The sequence below is a fragment of the Bos indicus x Bos taurus genome, chromosome 25 (assembly GCF_003369695.1).
Source record: "Bos indicus x Bos taurus breed Angus x Brahman F1 hybrid chromosome 25, Bos_hybrid_MaternalHap_v2.0, whole genome shotgun sequence".
NCBI classification, from domain to species: domain Eukaryota; kingdom Metazoa; phylum Chordata; class Mammalia; order Artiodactyla; family Bovidae; genus Bos; species Bos indicus x Bos taurus.
Genome location: NC_040100.1, coordinates 15157091 through 15182623, shown reverse-complemented (window position 1 = coordinate 15182623; position 25533 = coordinate 15157091). Strand labels below are relative to the sequence as shown.

At 45.7% G+C, this 25533-nt stretch overlaps 1 protein-coding gene across 1 annotated transcript in view; it reads left to right on the top strand.

The window, feature by feature from the left end:
- Positions 1-22498, top strand: part of ITGAM (integrin subunit alpha M) — a 38718-nt gene extending 16220 nt beyond the window's left edge. Inside the window, exons 13-30 of the mRNA XM_027527185.1 lie at positions 6374-6514; positions 6606-6815; positions 11276-11406; positions 11489-11652; positions 14194-14348; positions 14435-14566; positions 14798-14871; positions 15085-15226; positions 15322-15444; positions 16868-16947; positions 18043-18126; positions 18453-18528; positions 19581-19688; positions 19871-19954; positions 20109-20222; positions 20311-20412; positions 20639-20749; positions 21388-22498. Coding sequence (XP_027382986.1) covers positions 6374-6514; positions 6606-6815; positions 11276-11406; positions 11489-11652; positions 14194-14348; positions 14435-14566; positions 14798-14871; positions 15085-15226; positions 15322-15444; positions 16868-16947; positions 18043-18126; positions 18453-18528; positions 19581-19688; positions 19871-19954; positions 20109-20222; positions 20311-20412; positions 20639-20749; positions 21388-21459 — 2103 coding nt within the window. The 3' untranslated portion in view covers positions 21460-22498. The remainder of the gene's footprint in view (positions 1-6373; positions 6515-6605; positions 6816-11275; positions 11407-11488; positions 11653-14193; positions 14349-14434; positions 14567-14797; positions 14872-15084; positions 15227-15321; positions 15445-16867; positions 16948-18042; positions 18127-18452; positions 18529-19580; positions 19689-19870; positions 19955-20108; positions 20223-20310; positions 20413-20638; positions 20750-21387) is intronic.
- The last annotated feature ends 3035 nt before the right edge of the window (positions 22499-25533 follow it).

The following is a 25533-nucleotide window of genomic DNA, read 5'->3' as shown; positions in this document are numbered from 1 at the left end:
TGGACTTCATAAAATTAAAAACCTTTGAGCATCAAATAACACTGTAAAGAAAATGAAAAGAATGGGAGAAACTATTTATAAGTCATATATCTGATAAAGATCTGGTATTTAGAATATATAAAGAACTTTTACAATTCAACGATAAAAAGACAACCTCATTTAAAAAAGGGCAAAGGATTCAGATAGATATTTCTTTAGATAAGCTATACAAATGGCCAATAAGAACATGAAAAGATGCTTGACATTACTAGTCATTGGGGAAATGAAAGTCAAAACCACAATAGAGACAGCACTAGAAAGGCTATTTAAAAGAAAAAAAAAACATGAAAAATAACATGTGGGTGAGAATGTGGAGAAATTGAGACCTTCGTACTTTGCTGCTGGGAATGTAAAGTAATACAGCTCCTACGGAACACAGTTTGGCGGTTTAGTTAACTTTAGATTTACCATTGCTGTTGCTGTTGAGTTGTTTAGTTGCTCAGTCATGCCTGACTCTTTTGCGACCCCATGGACTGTAGCCTGCCAGGTTTCTCTGTCCATGGGATTTCCCAGGCAAGAATACTGGAGTGGGTTACCATCTCCTTCAGGGGTTCCTCTCAACACAGGGATTGAATCCCCGTCTCCTGCATTGGCAGGTGGATTCTTTACCACCGAGCCACTGGGGAAGCCCCCAGATTTACAATATGACTCAGAAATTTTGCTCCTAGGTGTATACCCTTTCCCAGGATGAAAACAGTTGTTCAAACTAAAGCTTATACATGAATGTTCATAGCAGCATTATTCATAATAGTTAAAATGTGGAAGGAACCTAGATGTTCATCAACTCATGAATAGATAAACAAAATGTGGTGTATCATGTAGTGGAATACTATTTAGCCATAAAAAGTATGAAGTGTTGATACATGCTACAACATGGATAAACTTTGAAAATGTTATGCTAAATTTAAAAACCCAGCCACAAAAGACCACATATTGTATGATTTAATTCACCTGAAATGTCCAGAGTAGATAAATTCATTGAGCCAGAAAGTAGATTAGTGGTTGCCTGGATATAGAGGGAGGGGGGAGCAGATTGGGAGTGACTTTTAACAGGTATAGGGCTTCTTCCTAGGGTGATGAAAATGTTTTGGAATTCGTGGCGATGGTTACATAACATTGTGAATATACTAGAACCCACTAAATTTTATACTTTAAAATGATGAATTTTGTAATGTAAATTTTATCTCAATTTAAAAGAGCCATTCTGGAAAAAAAAATCAATGTAATTCACCATAACAACAGACTAGAGAAGAAAAATGTAATAATCTTAACAGCTATGGAAAAGAATTTGACAAAATACATGCTTTCATGATGTTCCCAGCAAATTAGGAATTAAAAGGAACTTCCTTAACCTGAGAAAGAGCATTTAAAACAACAACAATAATAACAACCTACAACTCGCATCTTATTTAAAAGTAAAAGAGAATTTTTTTCCTAATTGGGAACAAGGCAAGAATATCCACTTTCACCACTCCTATTCGATATCATACTGGAAGACACAGCAGTGCAATAAGGCAAGAAAAGAAGAGAAAAAAGAGCATGCAGAATGGAAGGGAAAAAATAAAGCTGTCTCTATTTACCAATGACATGACTGTTTGCCTGGGAAGTCCCAAAAAATCTATTTAAAAAAATTATGTAACTAATAAGTTATTTCAGTAATTTCTCAGGATACAAGATCAACATGTAAAAATCAGCTGTGTTTCTAGGCCTGCAATGAATATTTGGAAGTTTAAATTAAAAAAACGGCATCATTCACAGTAGCACCAAAGGCCATGAAATGCGTGCGTGCGTGCTAAGTTGCTTGAGTCATGTACGGCTCTTTGAGACCCTGTGGACTGTAGCCCGCCAGGCTCCTCTGTCTATGGGATTCTCCAGGCAAGAATACTGGAGTGGGTTGCCATTTACTTCTCCGCAGGATCTTCCCAACCCAGGGATTGAACCTGTGTCTCTTGAATCTCCTCCACTGGCAGGTGGATTCTTTACTATTAGCACCACCTGGGAAGCCCAGACCATGAAATCCTTAGGTATAAATCTAATAAAATGTGTACAATATCTTTATCCTGAAATGTACAAAACACTGATGAGAGAAATCAAAGACCTAAATAAATGGAAAGATACACTGTGTTCATGGATTGGAAGACTCAATATTGCTAAGATGTTACTTCTCAAACTGATCTATAGATGCAACACAATGCCAATCAAAATTCTAACTTATTTGTAGAATTAATGAGCTGGTTCTAAGATTTATATGAAAAAATCAAAGAAAGTAAATATTCAAAACAGGTTTGAAAAAGATCTTGGGTAAATACTCGTAGGTATTTAGTGGAAGATTCATAGCCTACCTGAATTTTCAGACTTCCTGTAAAAGTTGCAGTAAGCAGAACAGTGTGGCAGGAATATCGGGGAAACAGAATAGGCCTCAAGTAAACTGACATTGCTTGTCAATAAAGACACAAAGGTAATTCAATGGAGAGCTCAGAGGTGCTGAAACAATTGAACACCCATAGTAAGAAAACAAAACCAAACCTTCTACACGTATCTTGTCAACTGATCCATGTTAAGATTAATTCAAAATAGATTATAGAGCTGAATGTACAATCTGAAACTATTATACTTGTGAAAGAAAACATTAGGAGAAAATTTCTGTGACCTTGCATTAGTCGAAGAATTCTTAGATATAACACTGGAAACATGGCCCATAAAGAAAAAAAAAAGATAACTAAGAAAAGTTTTGCTCTGTTTATTAAGAGAATGAGCAGATAAGCTATGGACTGGAAGAAAATATTTGCAAATTTTCCTTCCTTTTTCTTTTTTTTGTCTTCCTTTTTAAAAATGACATATTTGAAATAAAATAAAATTACATATCTGACAAAAGACTTATATCCAGAATACATAAAGGAGTCTCAAAACTCAACAACAAGAAGTCAAATAATTCAATTAAAAAATAAGCAGAATATTTGAACACTTAACCAAAGAAGATATGTGAATGGCAAATAAGCACATGAAAGAATGTCCCATATCATTAAATCATCAGATCAGATCAGATCAGTCGCTCAGTCGTGTCCGACTCTTTGCAACCCCAAGAATCACAGCACTCCAGGCCTCCCTGTCCATCACCAACTCCCGGAGTTCACTGAGACTCATGTCCATCGAGTCAGTGATGCCATCTAACCATCTCATCCTCTGTCGTCCCCTTCTCCTCCTGCCTCCAATCCCCCCCAGCATCAGAGTCTTTTCCAATGAGTCAACTCTTCACAGGAGGTGGCCAAAGTACTGGAGTTTCAGCTTTAGCATCATTCCTTCCAAAGAAATCCCAGGGCTGATCTCCTTCAGAATGGACTGGTTGGATCTCCTTGCAGTCCAAGGAACTCTCAAGAGTCTTCTCCAACACCACAGTTCAAAAGCATCAATTCTTCGGCGCTCAGCCTTCTTCACAGTCCAACTCTCACATCCATACATGACCACAGGAAAAACCATAGCCTTGACTAGACGAACCTTTGTTGGCAAAGTAATGTCTCTGCTTTCATAGCTTGAATATGCTATGTAGGTTGGTCATAACTTTCCTTCCAAGGAGTAAGCGTCTTTTAATTTCATGGCTGCAGTCACCATCTGTAGTGATTTTGGAGCCAGAAAAATAAAGTCTGACACTGTTTCCACTGTTTCCCCATCTATTTCCGATGAAGTGGTGGAGTGCAAATTAAAAATATAGTGAGATACAATAGCACACCTATTAATATGATTAACATAAAAAAGAAATGAACTTGCAATATCAAGCACTGGCAAGGATGTGTGGCAACTAAAACACCCATACATTGCTGTCAGAATAGAAAAATGTCATTGGAAAAATGACTACTTTGGAAAAGTTCATCAGTATCTTACAAAGTTCAATATGCAGTTGCCATAACACTCTTAGGTAGTTATCCAGGAGAAATAAAAATAGACATTTACATGAAAACCTATATTTAAATGTTTTTAGTGGCTTTATTCTGGAGAAGGCAATGGCACCCCACTCCAGTACTCTTGCCTGGAAAATCCCATGTACGGAGGAGCCTGGAAGGCTGCAGACCATGGGGTCGCTGAGGGTCAGAGACGACTAAGCAACTTCACTTTCACTTTTCACTTTCATGCATTGGAGGAGGAAATGGCAACCCACTCCAGTGTTCTTGCCTGGAGAATCCCAGGGACGGGGAGCCTGGTGGGCTGCCGTCTATGGGGTCACACAGACATGACTGAAGTGACTTAGCAGCAGCAGCAGCAGTGGTTTTATTTATAAATGCCCCAAATTGGAATCAACCCGAATATCCCTCAACTGGGGAATGGATAAACAAACTGTGGTACATCTGTACAATGGAATACTTGTCAGAAATAAATCAGAACAAATTAATGATACATGCAACAACATGGATGAAGCCCAAATGCTTACTCTAGTTGAAAGAAGCCAGATCTGAAAAGCTACCTATTGTATAATTCCCTTTATATAACATTCTGGAAAAGGCAAAACTATAGGGACAGAAAACAGGTCAGTGGTTGCCAGGGGCTGATGACTGAGGAAAGAGGTTGATTACAGCAAAAGGGAATATTTTGGGGGTGAGGAAACTGTCCTGAATCTTGACCATCGTGGTTAATTACATGACTTTGTGTGTTTGTCAAAACTCATAAAACTGTAGTAAAAAGGTTGAATTTTATTATGTGGAAATTATACCCAATAAACTTGACCTAAAAGCAAAAAAAAAATCCTATTGACTTTATGATGAAGCTTAAATGCCTTTATTGAACTATGGGGGAGGAGGCGGGGGAAGAGGCGGGGGTGGGGGGCGGGGGGGCGGGGTGGGGGGGGCTTCCCCGATGGCTCAGCAGTAAAGAATCCTCCTGCAGTGCAAGAAACACAGGAGACATGGGTTCGATCCCTGAGTGGAGAAGATCCCCTGGAGGAGGGCCTGGCAACCCACTCCAGTATTCTTGCCTGAGAAATCCAGGCAAGAATCTATTAAGATCTCCTGGGGAATTCAGGTAAGAGTGTCCTCTGCATGGAGAGAGGAGCGTGGCGAGCTGCAATCCATACAGTCGCAAAGAGTCGGACACAATTGAAGCGACTTAGCACTCCAGTGTTCTTGCCTGGAGAATCCCAGGGACGGGGAAGCCTGGTGGACTGCCGTCTATGGGGTCACACAGAGTCGGACACGACTGAAGTGACTTAGCAGCAGCAGCAGCAGCATGCACATGCCCGGACTATCAGGAGGCTTCCCTCAGAGGCGTGTGAGGCAGAAATCAGACAGTAGTGAGTCACTGTCTTGATGCTATCTGCACTTTTCCTTCCTTGAACTTGCCCCACAAATTAGAAATTTCCGTATGCATCTCCCTTTTATCTGGTACTGTTCTCCCTTCCAACCTCCTGAACTAAAAGCCTTGAAGGCACCATCTCTACTACCCAGCCTCACACTCAGCAAAGAGCAACCCTTTGTTTGTTGAATGAATGAATGAATGACTAAACAGGTGATTTCTATGGATGAAGTCTACCCATTTACAGAGAACATATCTTGATATTTTTTGAACATATTTTAAAATTCTTTTAAAACGTAAACATTATTTCTCAATATCATGCAAAAAAATTCCTGTAACAATAGTTATTTTTCATCCAAGCCAGTTGATTCCCTATTAGCCAGACTGCCAACTTCGATTTACCCTCTAAAGACTGCCAACATATTGAAAGGATATCCCGTGTGGTCTTCCAGGCTTTTCTCTCGATATTTTCTTTTTCTTTTTAATAAAAAAAAATATTTATTTTATTTGTGGCTGCTCTGGGGCTTAGTTGCAGTGCGTGGACTATTTCATAGCCGCTCGAGGACTCTTTGTCGCGGGTGCAGGCTTCTCTCTAGTTGTGGTGTACAGTAGTTATGGTACTCAGTAGTTATGGTACTCAGTAGTTATGGTACTCAGTAGTTATGGTACTCAGGCTCAGTTGTCCTGCAGCATGTGGGACCTTGGTTCCCCAGCCAAGGATGGAACCTGCTTTCTCTGCATTGGCAGGTGGATTCTTAACCACTGGACTATCAGGGAAGCCCCTGTCTGTATTTTCAAATCCAACTTCTTTGCTACCTTAATCATCTCCCTGGAACACGGTTTAGGGTGAATCCTCACCACCGCCCATCAACTCTATAACAGGCTCTTCAGCTGGCAGTACATTCAAACAAGGATTGATCATGAAACAGGGAGAGGATCTCATCCACTGCAAAGGGCCTTCCTCGGCAGGCATGATTCTACATCCCAGGGAGAAAACCCCCATGCCCTGTTTTAGGTAGGAAGAGGTATGTGATCTTGGCCTTATCTCTTTCAGATTGGCTCCTACTTTGGGGCCTCCCTCTGCTCCGTGGATGTCAACAGAGATGGCAGCTCCGACCTGGTCCTCATCGGGGCTCCCCATTTTTATGAGCAGATGCGAGGGGGCCAGGTGTCCATGTGCCCCTTTCCCCGGGGGGTGAGTAGTGATGAGACCCGGGCTGGGTGAGGTCTGGCTGTGGGATGGAGGGGTCGCCTGGGGTGGGCCTGACACTATTTTTGTTCTGCAGAGAGCTAAGTGGCAGTGTGATGCTGTCCTTCGAGGGGAGCCGGGCCACCCCTGGGGCCGCTTTGGGGCAGCCCTGACAGCGCTGGGGGATGTGAATGGGGACAGGCTGGTGGATGTGGCCATTGGGGCCCCGGGAGAGCAGGAGAACCAGGGTGCTGTCTACCTGTTCCATGGAACCTCAAAACTGGGCATCAGCCCCTCCCACAGCCAGGTGAGGCCGGATCATCTGTCCCTTTCTAAATCAACATTCCCCCAGCTGCCAGGTCAGTTCTCCCAGAAGCCCTTTTCAGAACCTTCAAAAATAATACACACTTCACAGAAAAGATTCATTCTGCCCACAACTAGAGGAGGTGCACAGGGTCAGCATCGCTGCTGCCCCTTTACAGGAGGGAAGATGAAGGCTCAGAGGTAATGAATGGTGAGCCGGGAGTGTTGGATGTAGACATTCTTCTCCTCTGAATCTCAGTCTTAATAGGATGACCAATAGATCTGGTTTGCCCCACATCTGTCCTGGTTTGGGGCTTCCCTGTTGGCTCAAATGGTAAAGAATTTGTCTGCAATGCAGGAGACCCGACTTGGGAAGATCCCCTGGAGGAGGAAATGGCAATCCACTCCAGTATTCTTGCTTGGAGAATTCCATGGACAGAGGAGCCTGGTGGGCTACAGTCCGTAGGGTTGCAAAGAGTCAGACACGACTGAGCAACTAACAGTAACTAACTAACAACCTGATTTTAGCAGTGGAAGTCTCACAACACAGGAAGCCCTATGGTTGGCCATTCTACCAGGACTGCATACGTCATGGGTGTGTGACCTGTGTGGCCACTCAGGACTCCTCTCTCAGAAGGGCGCTGTGCTTAGATTAATGCTCTGCTCCGGCCATCTTGAAATTCTTAACTTTTGAATAAGGAGTCCTACAGTGTTTTCCCCCCATGGGGTCCTGCAAATTGTGTAGCTGATCCTGATGGCTGGTCATTTGAAATGTTGATTGCCACAACTGGTTTCCTCCTGAAGAGGCTCCCTCTTTCCTGCCAGATGAAGCCCACTGTCTAAAGAGACCCCCACAGTCTGGCTTTCTCCCTTACAGCCCACTGAGGCCATCCAGTCTTCTGGTCTCTGACTTTTTTCCAGCATTTTTCCCCCCAAATTTTTCTTATGTCCTTTCTCTGTTCCTTCATCACTCCTGCCAAATCCCTCACAAGGTTCAACCCTACTAACATCACCTGAAATTCTTAAAAAATGGGTGCATAGGCCCTGCCAGTACGGGGTCTGATTCAATTGGCCTGAGGTCAGGGCTCCAGGGGCTTCCCAAGTGGCACCAGCAGTAAAGAACCCATCTGCCAATGCAGGAGACATGGGTTTCATCCCTGGGTCGGGAAGATCTCTTGCAAGAGGGCATGGCAAACCACTCCAGTATTCTTGCCTGGAGTATCCCATGGACATAAGGGCCTGGTAGGCTACAGTCCATAGGGTGGCAGAGTCAGACATGACTGAAGCACGTATGTACAGAGCCCCAGGCATCAGTAAAAATTTCCATTTTATTAAGAAAAATTTCAATGTATAGTGAACACCCATGTATTTATAAGCTAAAATCTACTATGAATATTTTACTAGATTTACTTTTTCACATCTCCATCCTTATATTCATCCTTTTCTACTTGTTCATCAGTTCAACACATTTTAAAATGCATTTCAAAGTAATTTGCAACACCAGTCCAACTTCACCCCTAAATGCCTCACCATGTATATCATTAATTAGAATTTAATATTTGCTTACCATTATTTTTAAAATAAAATGTATAGACAGGAAATGCACAGATCTTTGGCCAGTTGATGAATTTTGAAAAATATAACCCACAATCCTGGGAATTCTCTGGCGGTCCAGCGGTTATGACTCAGTGCTTTCACTGCCATGGCCTGGGTTCAATCCCTGATTGGGGAACTAAGACCGTGAAAGCTGTGTGGTGACTAGACAAACAAAAACCAAACAAACAACCCCCAATAATTCTATGAAGGTACATGCCTGTAAAATTCCATGGACAGAGGAGCCTGGCAGGCTACAGTCCATGGGGTTGCAAACAGTTGGACCCAACTGAGCAATTTCACTTACTGTACCGAACATCATGATCACTTTAGAAAGTTCCCACCTGTCCCCTCCCAGTCAATTTCTGACCCCACTCCATCCTAGAGGAAGCTACTGTTCCAATTATTTTCCACCATAGATCAATTTTGCCCATTCTAGTGTATGGACTATGATGCTATGTCAGCCCTAGTATTTTTCACACACTCCTTTTAAAAAAATAATTCTACTTGTTTATCTATGGCTGCACTGAATCTTCATTGCTTTTCCGGTTTTTCTCTAGTTGTGGCCAGCAGGGGTTATTCTCTAGTTCCGATGCTCAGGCTTCTCATTGCAGTGGCTTCTCTTGTTGCAGAGCACAGGCTTCTAGGGCTCGAGGTCATCAGTAGTCACATGTTCTTTAGTTACAGCCCAGCACTCCTCACATTCTTCCCTCTGTGTCACGGAACCTCTTTCCGCAATTTTATGAATATTATAGTTAAGCCTTTTTCTCATTGGCATCTGTTGTTTCTTTGTGTAAATGGGATTTGAAGGCTCTGGTTTTACTCTATTTTTATTACAACACTTTACATGCTTGTATAAGTTAAAAGATCTAAAGTAAACAGCAAAAGCCCTAGCTCCTTCTGCCCTTTATCTTTACCAGAACTTGGCCTGGAAAGGAAAACAAGGGTAAAGGGAGGGTCCACACATTCACCCACTCTCACCCACACCCCCGTACACCCATCCCCACCCATGCCCACACCCACTCACACCCACACTCAGACTCACCCACAGCCCCCATACGCCCACATCCACTCACACCCATACACACACTCCTACTCCACTCACATTCTCCTCTCCCACACCACAGACTTTGGAATTAAAAATAAATGCAAAAATGATCATGCAAGCTTATTGTTCTACTGTTTGTAATTTTTACTTGTTCTTTTTCTATTACTGGAACTGTGGTGCTCAGTATTTCAACAAGCAAGTGTCCTATGGATCTCCCAACTACCATATTATATAATTTCAAAACAAAGCTTCCTCCCAATAGGATATAATAATTTTTTCTCAAAAAAATTGGCAGTATAATATATGTTCAGTAAACACACAAATCTTAAGTGTTGAATTTTCACATCTGTGAACCCAAGTAAGCACCACCCAGATGAAGATATAGCACATTTCCAGCGTCCTGCACTTCCTCATTCTTCTTTCCAGTTGACAACTTCACTTAAAAAATGGCAGTAAAATACACATGACCTAAAACTCACCCCCTTAACCATTTTTAAGTGTACACACTTCAGTGGCATTAAGTACGTGACAAAGTCACTTTTAAAATTTCTTAATATATTTGGCTGTTATCCTTTCAGTTAGACTTTATTTTTTTGGGAGGGGGGGTCCAAAATCACTGCAGATGGTGACTGCAGCCATGAAATTAAAAGATGTTTGCTCCTTGGAAGAAAACCTATGACCAACCTAGACAGCATATTAAAAAGCAGAGACACTACTTCACCAACAAAGATCTATATAGTCAAAGCTATGATCTTTCCAGTAGTCATGCATGGATGTGAGAATTGGACTATAAAGAAGGCTGAGCACCAAAGAATTGATGCTTTTGAACTCTGGTGTTGGTGAAGACTCTTGAGAGTCCCTTGGACTGGAGATCCAACCAGTTCATCCTAAAGGAAATCAGTCCTGAATATTCATTGGAAGGACTGATGCTGAAGCTGAAACTCCAATACTTTGGCCACCTGATGTGAAGAACTGACTCACTGGAAAAGACCCTGATGCTGGGAAAGATTGAAGGCAGGAGAAGAAGGGAGCAACAGAGGATGAGATGGTTGGATGGCATCACTGACTCTATGGACATGAGTTTGAGTAAGCTTCAGGAGTTGGTGATGGACAGGAAAGCCTGGTGTGTTGCAGTCCATGGGGTTGCAAAGAGTTGGACACGACTGAGTGACTGAACTGAACTGATCCTTTCAGTATTAATTTTCCATATAGATTGAAGAGTCAAAATTGTTCCTAACAGCTTATTATGAAAAGTAACAATTTTCATACCCACACTGTGATTTCCTCTTTGTTTTTCCTCCTCTTGAGGAAACCACTTTCAGCTCTTTCAATGATTCTCTGTACTTGCCAAGGACACAATTATATTGCTGCTGCTTGATTTTTGTTTTTGCGTTGACTTCCTACTATGGAAGGTGAGGACTGAGCTCTCTTTGAGGCCTCTCTTTTCAGATATTCACATGCTTTGCATCCCACCCCCACATTAAATTTATATGATAAATTTGGTTAGGTCAATACAGAGTGTTTGCATTTTCCTGACCACGTAAGAGAGATCCAGCTGAATCAAGAGATTCAGCTGAGTCAAATAGTATACTGTCTCTTCTTTCCTGTGAAGCTTCTTATTTTCTCTGGAAAACCCAGCAATTATGGAAATTTTTTATATCATCTCAAGGTTGTGGTTTAAAGCTGAATAGTTACCCTAATTTTTAAAGAAATTGTGGGAGGTGTGACTTGAGTGGAGCCCAGACAGTCTCTCCTTGGGTCACCCTGGGAGACTGAGTTACTCTCTTCTCTGTTCTTTCCCGCCTCCTCTTTTCCACCGTCAGCGGATCACAGGCTCACAGATCTCCCCCAAGCTTCAGTATTTCGGGCAGTCACTGAGCGGGGGCCAGGACCTCACAATGGATGGATTGGTAGACTTGGCTGTCGGGGCTCAGGGGCATGTGCTGCTGCTCAGGTGAGAGTATACCAGATATCTTCTTTTTAAGGAGTGTGTTTGCTGTACGATGGCCCCTGATGGCCCTCTGGCTTCCCCCCAGGTCACAGCCTGTGCTGAAAGTTGAGGCGACGATGGAGTTCACACCCAAGGAAGTGAAGAGGAATGTGTATGAGTGTCGTGACCCAGTGGTAAAAGGCCAGATTGCTGGGCAGGTGAAAGTCTGCCTCCAAGTTCGCAAAAGCACATGGGACCGACTGGGAGAAGGTGAGGCTGAGTGGGTGAATTTCAAGAGGTTAAAATGACTGGGGACATTGATGGGCTCTGATAGCCTTCTTCAAGCTTGGATGGAGTAAGCAGATGGTTCCCCTGCTAGAGCATGGGTGGGGAGGCCCAGAAAACACCACCAAAGAAGTAAGTCTCTGGCACTTCTTTACAGTCTCAGTTCTCTATAGAATGAAGGGCCCCACCCTGTGAACTAACCAGATATACTTTTTTAACTGAGAGGTGGGCAGAGGAGCTTGGCAAGCTCCATAGTCCATGGGGTTGCAAAGAGTTGGACATGACTTAGCAACTAAACAGCAACAATAATTTGTTCAAAGGGGAGACTGAGTTGATGAAGCAAAGCACAAACTCGCAAAGCATTCAGACATGTATTTTATCACAACTAACTTGACTCCCTCCCTTGTCTCTATTCTGAGTGGCATTGTGCTTGGGGTGAGAAAGAGTAACGGTGGTCCTAGAGAGAAACAAGGGGAGGAGATAAAATTAGTTTTCTAGCAATAATCTTACTGGACTGAGAAGATAGCAGTCAGGGTTCGGGGCAAACAAGATGGCTAGAAATTGAGAGTGAAGTCTTGGAGAGGAGAGAATTACAGAGAAGATCCCCCAAAATCTACATGGAAATTCCATACAAAGTCATTGGCTGACTTCTAAGTCATGCATGTCCAGGTCAATACTTCCAGAAACTCAGTGGAAGACAGCAACTGAAGAGCTAATGAGTTGAAAAGAAATCCAGCTGCTGGGGAAGCAGAGATTTGAGTGGGGCATTGAAAAACACCTTGGTCCTTCTATTGGGAAAATGTCCATTGAGACCAGCAAGCAAGAGAAACAACAGACAATAGATATAGACCCACAGATGATTCAAATATTAGAATTATCAAATCAGAATTTAAAATATAATTAAAATTAATATCTTCAAGAATAAAGAGGAAAGGATGGAGAACGTCATAAAAAAAATCTGGATTTCCTAAGAGTTCAATGGAAACAACTAGCACTGAAAAACAAATGGAATGGAATTGAGAATTCAATACATTTAATAGCAGATTAGGAGCAGAACAAACAGATATACATCACTATATATAAAATAGGTAAACAAGGATTTACTGTATGGCACAGATAATTATATTCAATCAATATCTTGTTTAACCTATAATGGAAAAGGAGCTGAAAAATATGTATATGTATAACTGAATCACTTTGCTGTATACTTGAAACTAAAACAACACTGTTAATCAGCTATACTTCAATATAAAATAGAATTTAAAAAAGAAATGGTGGTAAAGACTTTTCTAAAACTGGTGAAAGACATCAAGATTCTCTACCAAGTCAGAGCAAGATAAATATAAAAGGAACCATAAATTGTTACATTATACCAATGCCCACAACACCAGACACTGTACCATCCCAAGGTACAAACTGCTGAAGAACAAAGACAAAGAGAAAAAAGTGAAAAGCAATATACTTTAAAAATATACTTAATTTTCTATCTTGTAACAGAATAGGTATTAATTACTGAGCATTTATTATGTGGCAGGCACTATGCTAAATGCTTCATAGGCACAATTTTATTTTCACTGTTGGAAAGAAACAATTATTATCTTCAATTTAAAAATAAGGAGGAACTTCCGTGTTTGTCCAGTGGTTAGGGCACTGCACTTCCAATGCAGAGGCCAGGGTTCAATCCCTGGTCAGGGAAGTAGATCCCGCATGCTGCAAAAAGACCCCATGTTGTTGTTCAGTCACTAAGTTGTATCTGACTCTTTGTGACTCCATGAACTGCAGCATGCCAAGCTTCCCTGTCTCTCACCATCTCCTGTAGTTTGCTTAAATTCATGTCCATTGAGTTGGTGATGCCCTCCGAACATCTTATCCTCTGTTGCCCCATTCTCCTCCTGTCCTCAATCTTTCCCAGCATCAGGGTCTTTTCCAATGAGTTGGTTCTTTGCATCAGGTGGCCGAAGTGTGGGAGCTTCAGCTTCAGCATCAGTCCTTCCAATGACTATTCAGGGTTGATTTCCTTTAGGAATGACTGGTTTGATCTCCTTGCAGTTCAAGGGACTGTCAAGAGTCTTCTCCAGCACCACAGTTCAAAAGCATCAGTTCTTCAGTGCTCTGCTTTCTTTGTGGTCCGAGTCTCACATCCATACATGACTACTGGAAAAATCATAGCTTTGGCTAGATGGACCTTTGTAAGCAGAGTGATGTCTCTGCTTTTTAATATGCTTTCTAGGTTTCTTCCAAGGAGCAAGCATCTTTTAATTTCATGGCTGCAGTGATCTTGAAGCCCAGGAAAATAAAATTCGCCACTGTTTCCACAACTAAAAGATCCTGTGTGCTGCAATTAAGACCTGGCTCAGCCAAATCAATACAGAAATAATTTTTTAAAATAAGGAACTGAGAGACACAGGGAGGTCAACTAATGTGGCCAAAGTTGGACAGTTGGGGAGCAGAGGAACAGGGCCGCCACCTCTTGCCAGTCTGACTCCAAAGCCAGGCTCCTTACCGCCATTCTTCCCACCCCTTCAGGAGATACCCAGAGCACTATCACCTATGACCTGGCTCTGGACCCAGGTCGCCCCCATTCCGTGGCCATCTTTGATGAGACACAGAACAGCACACGCAGACGTGTAGAGACGCTGAGGCTGAGTCAGAAATGCGAGACCCTGAAGCTCCGGTTACTGGTGAGCAGGGGGTGACCATCCTCCAAGCAGGGGGTGGGCTTGTGAAGCTGAGAAGGCTGGACCACCGACCCCTCACTGTCTCTCAGGATTGTGTGGAGGACTCAGTGACCCCCATTGCTCTGCGCCTCAACTTCTCTCTGGTGGGGGAGCCTGCACACAATTATGGGGGCCTCAGGCCAGTGCTGGCTGTGGATGCTCTGAGACTCTTCACAGCCTCGGTGAGTCGGGAAGATCCCCTGGAGCGGGAAAGGGCAACTCACTCCAGTATTCTTGCCTGGAGAATCCCACAGGCAAGAAGAGCCTGGCGGGCTGCAGTCCATGGGGTCCCAAAGAGTCGGACACGACTGAGCAACTAACACTTTCACTTTATTTCGAGATTTCACTTTGCTGTTTCTTTTTACATCCTGTTCCGATTTCCTTTTGTTTTTCTCATATTCCGTGTTTGGCAGCTTCCCTTTGAGAAGAACTGTGGCAATGACACCGTCTGCCAGGATGACCTCAGCATCACCTTCAGTTTTATGGAGTGAGTTCCCTGTCCTCTTTTTTACCCCCAAAACTGCACCATGACCTGGCGATCTGTTCTCCTCCTGGCCCCCAAGGGAGCCTGGCGCAGAGCAGCTGCTACCGCCTCATCCACTATCTTCTCTCTCCCAGTGTCTGCGCCTCCTTCCCTCCAGAGCACATTCGCTGCAGGGAAGCCCCCAGCCTCTCATGGCCTGGCTTCTTCCTTCCACAGCCTGGACACCCTGGTGGTGGGTGGACCCCGGGACTTGAACGTGACGGTGACTGTGAGAAACGAGGGCGAGGACTCCTACAGAACTCAGGTCACCTTCTTCTACCCGTCTGGCTTGTCCTACCGGAGGGTGTCAAGCAGCCAGGTAGCCAAACCCTTCTCAGGCTCCGTCTGACTTTACTTGCCCCATCCCCATGGCTGCCAGCTGACTTCACCAGCTCTGCCTCCCTTGCCTTCCAGAACCAGCGCTCACAACGGTTCTGGCGCCTGACCTGTGAGTCTGATGTCTCCACCGAAGGGTCTGGAATCTTGAAGAGAACCAGCTGTGGCATAAACCACCCCATTTTCCTAGACAACTCGGAGGTCAGACTGCTGGCTCCTCCTCCCTTTTTCTCCTTTGTTTTCTTCTGAATTCTTCCCTAGTTTTTCTCCTTCTTCCCACACTGCATGGCTTGTGGGATTTTAGTTCCTGGACCAGGTATTGAACTCAGGCCCATGGCAATGAAAATGTGAAATCTTAACCACTGAACCATCAGGGAATTCCCTTCTTCTTCTTTTTAAAAGTAGATCTTTCTTTCTCTCTCTCTCTCTCTTTTTTTTTTTTTTTTGAAAAAAAAGTTTTGCTGAGATAAAAATCCATCTACCATTACAATACACCCATTGGGCTTCACTGGCAGCTCAGACAATAAAGAACCTGCTTGCAATGCAGGAGACCTGGGTTTGATTTCTGGGTTGGGAAGATTCCCTGGATAAGTGAATGGCAACCCACTCTAGTATTCTTGCCTGGAGAATTCCATGGACAGAGGAGCCTAACAGGCTATATAGTCCATGGTGTCACAAAGAGTCAGACATGACTGAATGACTAACACAAACATTTAAAGTATATGATCCAGGGACTTCTCTGATGGTCAAGTGGTTGAGAATCTGACTTGGAATGTAGGGGACACGGGCTTGATCCTGGGTTAGGGAACTAAGATCCTATGCCACATGCCACTGGGCAATCTAAGCTCAAGTGCCACAATCTAAGCTAGAGAGCCCACACACCCCAAGACCTCATGCAGTCAAAAATGAATAAATAAATAAACTGAGAAAAGTATACAATCCACTGGCTTTTGAAATGTTCACAGAGTTGTGCATTCATCAGCGTGATCAATTTTAGAGTATTATATTTTTAATTTAATGTTTAAAATATTACTTATTTGTTTGGCTGCATTTGGGTCTTAGCTGTAGCATGTGGGGTCTTCGCTGCATCATGCAGGATCTTTCACTGCAGCTCATGAACTCTTTAGTTGTGGTCCACAGGCTCAGTAGTTGTAGCACTCGGGCTTAGTTGCTCCAAGGCATGTGGGATCTTAGTTCCCCGACCAGGTATTGAATTCGAGTCCCCTGCATTGCAAGGCAGATTCTTAACCCCTGGACAGCCTGGGAAGTCCTAGAGTATTTTATAAAACCCCCCAAAACACCTTGCTCCCTTTGGCCATCAGCCTATGTCTTCCCATCTGTCCCAGTTCTAAGCAACCACTAATCTATTTTCTATCTTGAGATTCACCTATTCTGGGTATTTCATATGAATAGAATCATACAATATGATGGCTTCTTTGAGCATCACGCTTTCAAGGGTTACCCATGTTGCAAGATGTATTAATACTCTGATTCTTTTTATTGCTGAATAACACTCTGTTGTATGGATGTACCACATTTTATTTACCCATTCTTCAGCTGATGAACATCTGGGATGTTTCTTCTCTCTTCCTCTTGTCACTGTCTCTCCTTTCTCCAACTCCAGATCACCTTTAATGTCACATTTGACGTGAATCCTGATACTTACTTTGGAAACAAGCTACTTCTCAAGGCCAATGTTACCAGGTGAGCTATGCCTGGCTTCCCACCACATCATCAGTTTTGAGGTCCCAGCCCCGTGCTGATGGTGGACCATTGCCCTCTCCCCACTGGTTCTCCCTTCAGCTCATTCATTCACTCCAGAAATGCCAACTGAGCACCCACCCCATGCCAGGCATGTTGCCCAGGGCTGATGGGATAGCAACAGACAAGATGGCTGTGGTTCCTGGCTCATGGAGGTTATAATTTAGTGGCAAGGATGGACAGGACAGTTGATGATTACCATGAAATGAATGGTGTCCAGTGTTGTTGGGAGTTTGGTGTTCAGAGAGGAAGATTCATTTGGGCTGTGAGTTAGCCAGAAAAAGTGAAAGAAAGTGTTAGTCTTTCAGTCATGTCCGACTGTTTGTGACCCCATGGACTATAGCCCACCAGGCTCCTCTGTCCATGGAATTCTCCAGCCAAGAATACTGGAGCAGGTAGCTATTCCCTTCTCCAGGGGATCTTCCCAACCCAGGGATCAAACCCGGGTCTCCTGCATTGCAGGCAGATTCTTTCCATTTGAGCCACGAGGGAAGCCCAGCAAAGGCACAAATTGAAGGTGGGCATGAATACAGAGAGAAGGAAGTGTGGACCAAGCCATGCTGGGATATGGCAAATGTCAGGCTAAGTTTGAGCTCAGGAGGCAGAGTTGAAGGACTTGGTTAGATATGGCCCATTTCATGTAATGACCGACAGGTGCTATTAAGGAGTTTGCTGTTGAACTTGGGAGGGACAGGATGTGATCACCTTTGCATGCTAGAAAGATCTCTCTCCAGGAGGGCAGGGGATTAGGGCAGGGGATTAGGGCAGGAGTGGTTTTGAGTTCAGGGGACCAGTGAGAAAAAGAAGGTGCTCCAGGCATCCATCCTGCTGAGTTGGGATGGGCCTGAACTCCACGGGGCAGCCCTGGGCTTCCCTACAATCTCTATTTCCTCTGTTGGATTTAAAGGACAGTGTTTAAGATGCTGAGAGCACAGGACTCAGTGGTTGGTTGGTGCTAGAGGGTAAAGGAGAAATAGGAGAAGGAAAGGCTGATTCTCAATTCTCAAGAGCTGGTCAGAGCTCTCTGTTTCCCTTCAGTGAGAACAACATGCCGGGGAACAACAAAACTCAATTCCAGCTGGAGCTGCCTGTGAAATACGCTGTGTATATGGTGGTCACCAGGTACTGGCTTCCGGGGCTTTTTGCTCTGCCTTCACCCCTGGGCGGGACATGGCGCATCGAGCATCTGTGCGCGAGTCTGTGCGCGGGTGCTTGTGTGTGTCTGAAGTTATGTGTGCACACGTGTGCATTTGTGTGTGTGTGTTGGGGGCCAAACTGCCACACGATGCGGGTCCCCCGACACGGTCCTCGCACACCGTCGTGCTCTCGCTCTCTCAGTTGCATTTCCTGTGTGCCTGTTCACCCCTTAACACCCTTAGCCTGAGACCCCCTCCCAGAACTCCCCTGATGTTCTGTCACTTCCTGCCCCTTCTTCTTTCTCCCGTCAGCCTTGAGGCCTCCACCAAGTATCTCAACTTCACAGCCTCAGAGAAGACCGTACACGCTATGGAGCATCAGTATCAGGTGGGGAGTGGAGAAGGAGCCTGGGGAGGGAAACCAGGATGACAGGAAAGAACAATGGGGAGGGACTTCCCTGGGGTCCAGTGGTTAAGACTCCGTGCTTTGACTGCATGGGACACAAGTTTGATCCCTAGTCAGGAAACTAAGATCCCACATGCCTCAGGGCAAAAAACCCAAACGTAAATCAGAAGCGGTATTTTAACAGATTCAATAAAGACTTTTTAAAATGTTCCACATCAAAAAATCTTTTTAAAAAGTTCCACTCTTCCACTTCAGGGCACACGGGTTCGGTCCTTGTCAGGGAACAAAGATCTCACGTGTTGTGTTGTCAAAAAAAAAAAAAAAGAATGATGGGAAACATGCATGAGGTGCCTGCTTTGGGCCAGGCTCTCTTCTAAGCTTGCTCTGACTCCTCACACACACACAAGCATGTGCATCACACATGCACACACACACATGTATATACATGGGACTTCCTCGGTGGCTCCGCAGTAAAGAATCTGCCTGCAATGGAGGCGACCAGGTTCAATCCCTGGGTCGGAAAGATCCCCTGGAGGAGGGCACGGCAACCCTCTCCAGTATTCTTGCCTGGAGAATCCCCATGGATAGAAGAGCCTGGCAGGTTACAGTAGATAGGGTCACAGAGAGACTGAAGTGACTGAGCATGCCTGTGTATACACCATGTATGTAATTACTTTTTTCTTCATCTTCCTAATGACTCTGTGATGGAGGCATTGTCGTCTCCCCCAGTTTATAGATGCAGAAACTGGGGCTCAGAGAGGTTAACAGAACACGCCCCCTGGTGTCACCCTTAGTAAGTGGAAGAGCTGCTGCTTACGACAGCCTGTTTGGCTCAGGAGTGGAATTTAACCACTACACTCTCCTACCTCTCAGAAAGCATCAGAAGGCAGGGTGCTTGGGTCTGTGAGGCCTTATTCAGTCCTGGGCCCCTTCCCAGGACTCCCCTGATGTTTGGGAGTGGGAAACCTGATTCTAGTTGCTGGTGGGTGTGGAAAAGCCAGAGCCCTGATACCCACCCTTCCCCCATCATGCAGTTCAACAACCTGGGCAGGAAGAAACTGCCCATCAGTGTGGTCTTCTGGATCCCCATCCGGCTGAACAAGGTGCCTGTGTGGTCCCAGCCCCAGGTCACCTTCTCCCAGGTAAGCCCAGACGGCTTTGAGGAGTGGGCCCAGCTCCTCCCTCCACAGCCCCCTGGTCTTTCCTAAAATCGTTTCTGCTTCTTCTGTTGGATTGTGGAGCCATTCCCGACCCTCTCCTGACCTGGAGGGTGGACCTGGGAGCCTCACTTCAATCCCTTCCTCATCATGTCCCTTTTCCTCAGGACGTGTCCAGTGGATGTAACACCACGGAGGTTGCCCCTCGTCACTCTGACTTCCTGGCGGAGCTTAAGAAGAGCCCGGTGCTGGTGAGACTAAGCCCCGGCCTCAGGGCTGCACGCAGACTATGTGCCACCCCCTCACCGTGCCCAGTACTACCTCTCAACTGAGCAGCCTGGGCTCACAGGGCAAGTCCTGCATCCAGCTTTCCTGCTCACCTATCTCTTCTCCTCCCTTCCCCAGAACTGCTCCGTTGCTGTCTGCCAGAGAATCCAGTGTGCCATCCCATCCTTTGGCATTCAGGAGGAGTTCAAGGTCACCCTCAAGAGCAACTTCTCGTTTGACTGGTACATCAAGGTCTGTGAGGGCCCGAGGCTCGGCTGGGCATGAGTCATGATCCTTCAGGGCCTAGGGGTCCAGTTCCCATCCTCTCTCTCTCCCACAGACTTCACACAACCACCTTCAAGTTGTGAGCAAAGCGGAGATCTTATTTGATGAGTCAAAGTTCACCCTGCTTCCAGGGCAGGATGCGTTTGTGATGGCCCAGGTATGTGTCTGGGACACAGCGCGACCATTAGAGGCAGGAGAGGAGGCTGGGCTTGTGGGGGAGAGAGAAGAATGGGCAGGAGGAGTGAGTGCTGGGCCTGGAGGGGACAGGGGACAGGGAGGGGTTAGTCATGGCATTCAGGGAGCACACAAGGTCTGACTGGGGAACCCCCAGAAACCCAGAGTCTTTCTCCTCTGATGTACCCCTTCGCCTCTCCCTGCTCCAGACAGGGACCAAGGTGGAGTCCTACGAAGTACATAACCCTATCCCGCTGATTGTGGGCAGCTCAGTAGGGGGGCTTGTGCTCCTGGCCCTCATCTCTGCCGGTCTGTACAAGGTAACTCCCCCGGGACCCTCTCCCTGCCCGCTCCCCTCCCCCACCCCACTGCTTCTCACTCAGCACTGTCAACTCCCACTTCTGCTGCCAGTTGGGTGACCTGGGTGGGGGGGTGTCACAGAACCTCAGTTTCTTCAGCTGTACAATGAGACTAAATGTAAGTGAAAGTCGCTCAGTCTTGTCCGATTCTTTGCCACCCCATGGATTGTAGCCCACCAGGCTTCTCTGTCCATGGAATTCTCCAGGCAAGAATACTGGAGTGGGTGGCCATTTCCTTCTCCTTCCTGACCCAGGGATTGAACCTGGGTCTCCTGTATTGCAGGCAGATTCTTTACCATCTGAGTCACTAGGGAAACACCCATTTTGTGGAGGTCATTGGCTTCATAACTCTAGAGAACTTAGAATGGTCTCTGGTACAATTGCTATATAAGGAGTAGTCCTGCTTATGCTTTCTCTTTCTTTCCTTTCCCAGTAGCAATGCCCTTCCTGTTCCACTTTCCCCAGGGCTATTCTACACCCTGCCGTGTTTTTCCTTTGCATCTCTTGGTCCCGCAGTCTCCCTGCCTGTCCTGCATGGCTTTCACCCACCCCCTTCCCCCAGCCTGGGTGCCCTCACTCACTCGCTTCTGCCTCCACAGCTCGGCTTCTTCAAACGACAGTACAAGGACATGATGACTGAACCTGGTCCCGAAGTGGATACCCCCCAGTAACAGCTCCTTCCCCACAAGTGGCCTCCCTTGCAGCAGACAGGACGTGATGGGACCAAAGAGTGGGTGCCCAGGCTGCTGGACGGACACCTCTGTTAGGAAATCGGGGCTGTGACGTTTCACTCAGGAGCGACCTGCTTGGGTTGCCATTCTCATCCGTGTGCACAGGCATGTGTGTGTGTGTGTGTGTGTGTGTGCACATGCATGAGTGTGAGTTGTGTGTGTGGCTTAGATTGCTCTTGAGCCAAGATAAGTGCCTTCAGCACAAGGTCTGGGGCCAAAGGGGGTTGCTTGGGCTTCCTTGTGTGTGGGTGAAGATGCCACTGGTTCTTCCTTGGGGGCAGAGGTGATGGCAGCTCTTGCGGGTGAACACAAAGGGAAGGCCAACAAATCCTCCCGCGCTTTCCCCTGAAGAAGTAGGACCTACTTTGGTGGGTGAGCCTGCAGGCTGGCAGGAGCCCAAGCAGCTGGGGCTGAGCCCACCGGCAGGAGCCTGTCTGACCATTCCACACTAGAGCTGATATGTTCAGTGCACAATGGTGTACCTCTCTTTGTGTATTCACTTATTTATTATTTTAATGGTACTTTTATTTTTTGAATAGATGAACCTGTCTGTAGTATCAAAGTCAAAAAATGTGTAAAGGTGTATGATGAAAAGGTTCTCCTTTCCACCCTGATCTCCCAGCCATTCAGGTCTCTTGTAAAGGGTAGTCCAGGTTATGTGTTTGGAGGTCTCCTTTGCTAAGATTTTTTTTTTTTATCTCTTTTTATACAATGATTCTAGGGATATGCAAACACACACACAAATTTTTTACACGAATGGCAGCATGCATTATTTATACTGTTCTACATCTTGCTTTTTTCATGAATATGGCTCTGACGTTTTTTTTTATCAAGATATAAAGTACTTTCTCATTCTTTTATATAGTGGCTCTGTATTCTACTATGTAGGTGGATCCTAAGCCTGGGAGGTATATTGTTTCCAATCTCACAGTGACAAAAATGGTGGATTAATATATTGAATATATGTGGTTTTTGCGTATGTGTAGGCTAATTTATAGGATACATTCGCAGAAATTTGAGTTCTCTGAGAGGCAATCCCAAGAGAAGAATTTGAGTGAAAGATGCTTATTTAAGAGAGACCCCAGGGAATACCAGTAGGGAAGGAACGTGAGCTGGGAGGGAAAGGCAGGCAGTAAAGGGTGTATTATCAACAGAGGTACCACTATGAGCTTGTCGAGTGTAACTCGGCTGGGGAGGTCTGGGAGATAAAGTAGAACCCCCACCTCGACGCTTCCTACCTGTGCAGAGAAGGTGCACAGACAGATACACCGTGTTGTTCAGTTGCTACGTTGTGTCTGATTCTTTGCAACCTCATGGGTTGCAGCACACCAGGATTTTTCTGTCCTTCACTGTCTCCCGGAGTTTGCTCAAATTCATGTCCATTGAGTCAGTGATGCCGTCCACCCGTCTCGTCCTCTGTTATCCCCTTCTCTTCCTGCCTTCAATCTTTCCCGGCATCAGGGTCTTTTTCAGTGGTTATACCATGCCCCATAGTTATTGGCTTAGAGTTGCTCTTAGTGGAGAAGGAAGTGTTAATGCCCTGACACTTCCAGCCAGCCCTGAATGGAGGCAGAGCGGGCTCTGGTGGCCAGAGAAAGGGCTGCAGATGCTGCCGGTTGGAAGTCCACCAAGGGAGCATAGCCGTGCCCTGGCACGGCCTGCAGGGATCGGGGCAGGGCACCAATAGCACTTGCTTTCCCGAGCGTGTACAGGTGAAGTTTTGTTACCTGTTTCTAGTTAGCCTTCCCTCCTCTGGGGAGTTCTCCTTCTGCCCTTCTCCCAACCTTCGCCAACAGCACCTACCACTCTGCCCTTAGCACCCGCCCTACTTGTCACGCCAGTCTTGCTAAGTGGCCATATCTTGGTATTTACTCTGAATTTCACTTTCGAGGAAGCTGAGGCTTTGCAAGATTATCCTAATTGCTTGAGGTCATACGCTAAGTGGGGCTTCCCTGGTGGCTCAGATGGTAAAGAATCTGCCTACCATGTAGAAGACCCAGGTTCGATCCCTGGGTCAGGAAGGTCCCCTGGAGAAGAGAATGGCTACCCACTCCAGCATTCCAGCCTGGAGAATCCCATGGACAGAGGAGCCTGGCAGGTTACAGTCCATGGGGTCACAAAGGGTCAGACAGGATTGAGCAACTAACACTTTCACTTTTGATACAGATAAGGAAGGGGTGGAGGTGGGATTCAAACCTGGCTCAGTCTGGATCCGTAGCTTTTCTCTTTTGCTGTCCTGATGGCCTCAGAGGAATGGCCTGCAGCAGGCGTGAGGGAGGTTAATAAAAATGGCAAGTACATGCAGTTCATTGAGAGACAAGGAAGATATGGCTTAGATGGACATCTGCTCCGGATGATTTAGGACGGAGGGCAGGTGAGGGAAGATTCCTGGGGGAGGCGACCCCTGACTCAAGTAGGGGCAGGAGCCTTCCACTCAGATGGCAGCAGAGTCGGGGCTGGAAGAGTGGGTGGGAGCCTGGGCATATGTGCTTTGTGAGCCAGAGTGAGGAGTTTCAGTTTTATTCAAAATGCAGTAAGATGTCATCGAAGGGTGACCCATAAGACAATGGCACTTTGTATCTTTGTTGCTATTCAGTCGTTAAATCATGTCTGACTCTTCGCAACCCCATGGACTATAGCCCTCCAGGATTCTTTTTCCATAGGATTTCCCAGGCAAAAATACTGGAGTGGGTTGCCATTTCCTTCTTCAGGGAATCTTCCTGACCCAGGGATTGAACCCACGTCTCCTGCATTGACAGGCAAATTCTTCACCACTGAGCTACCAGGGAAGTCTACCTTGAAATGGTTCTACACAATTTCTTTTTCTGACTTCAGAACCCTTAAAATGACTTTCTTCCTCCTTAAATTGAAAGAAAAAAGACCTCAAGATCTCCAGAGTCCTTAACTGACCCAGGAAAGGAGAGGGCCTCTATACCGCCAGGCAGCAGTCCTTGGACAAGCAATCAAGGCTCAAAGTCCACATAGCCTCTTTGTGTTGGAAGCTTGTGTTGATTCAGCCTGCTAGGAGCTTAATGGTGGGTTAAAAAGTAAATTATTTCTAGTGACAAATTACCCTAGCATGACCCCAAAGTTACTAATAAACAGGGCCATAAATCTCTAGTGAAGAAGCAGATAAACCTGGGAAAGTCTGTCCTTGGTTTTACTTTTGGGGATCCCTTGGTTCAGAATAAATCTCTGCAACCTCCAGCCTTCTTTTCTTACTTAGCTGTTGCTTAGTTGCTAAGTCTGACTTTTTGTGACCCCTGTAGTATGCCAGGAGAAGGCAATGGCACCCCACTCCAGTACTCTTGCCTGGTACGCTGGTACGCTGCAGTCCATGGGGTCACGAAGAGTCGGACACGACTGAGCGACTTCACTTTCACTTTTCACTTTCATGCACTGGAGAAGGAAATGGCAACCCACTCCAGTGTTCTTGCCTGGAGAATCCCAGGGATGGGGGAGCCTGGTGGGCTGCCGTCTATGGGGTCACACAGAGTCGGACACGACTGAAGCGACTTAGCAGCAGCAGCAGCAGTAGTATGCCAGGCTCCTCCGTCCTCCAGTATCTCCTGGAGTTTGCTCAAATTCATGTCCATTGAGTCAGTGATGGTATCTAACCATCTCATCCTTTGTCACCCCCTTCTCCTCCTGCCCTCAGTCTTTCCCAACATCAAGGTCTTTTCGAACGAGTTGGCTCTCTGCATCAGGTGGCCACAATACGGGAGCTTCAGCTTCAGCATCAGTCCTTCCAAGGAAGGAATATTCAGGGTTGATTTCCTTGAGGATTGACTGATTTATCTCCTTGCAGTCCAAGGGACTCTCAAGAGTCTTCTCCAGCACCACACTTCGAAAGCATCAATTCCTTGTTGCTTAGCCTTCTTTATGGTCCACCTCTCACATACATACATCGTTACTGGAAGAAACATAGCTTTGACTATATGGACCTTTGTCAGCAGTGATGTCTCTGCTTTTTAACACGCCATCTAGGTTTGTCATAGCTTTCCTTCCAAGGAG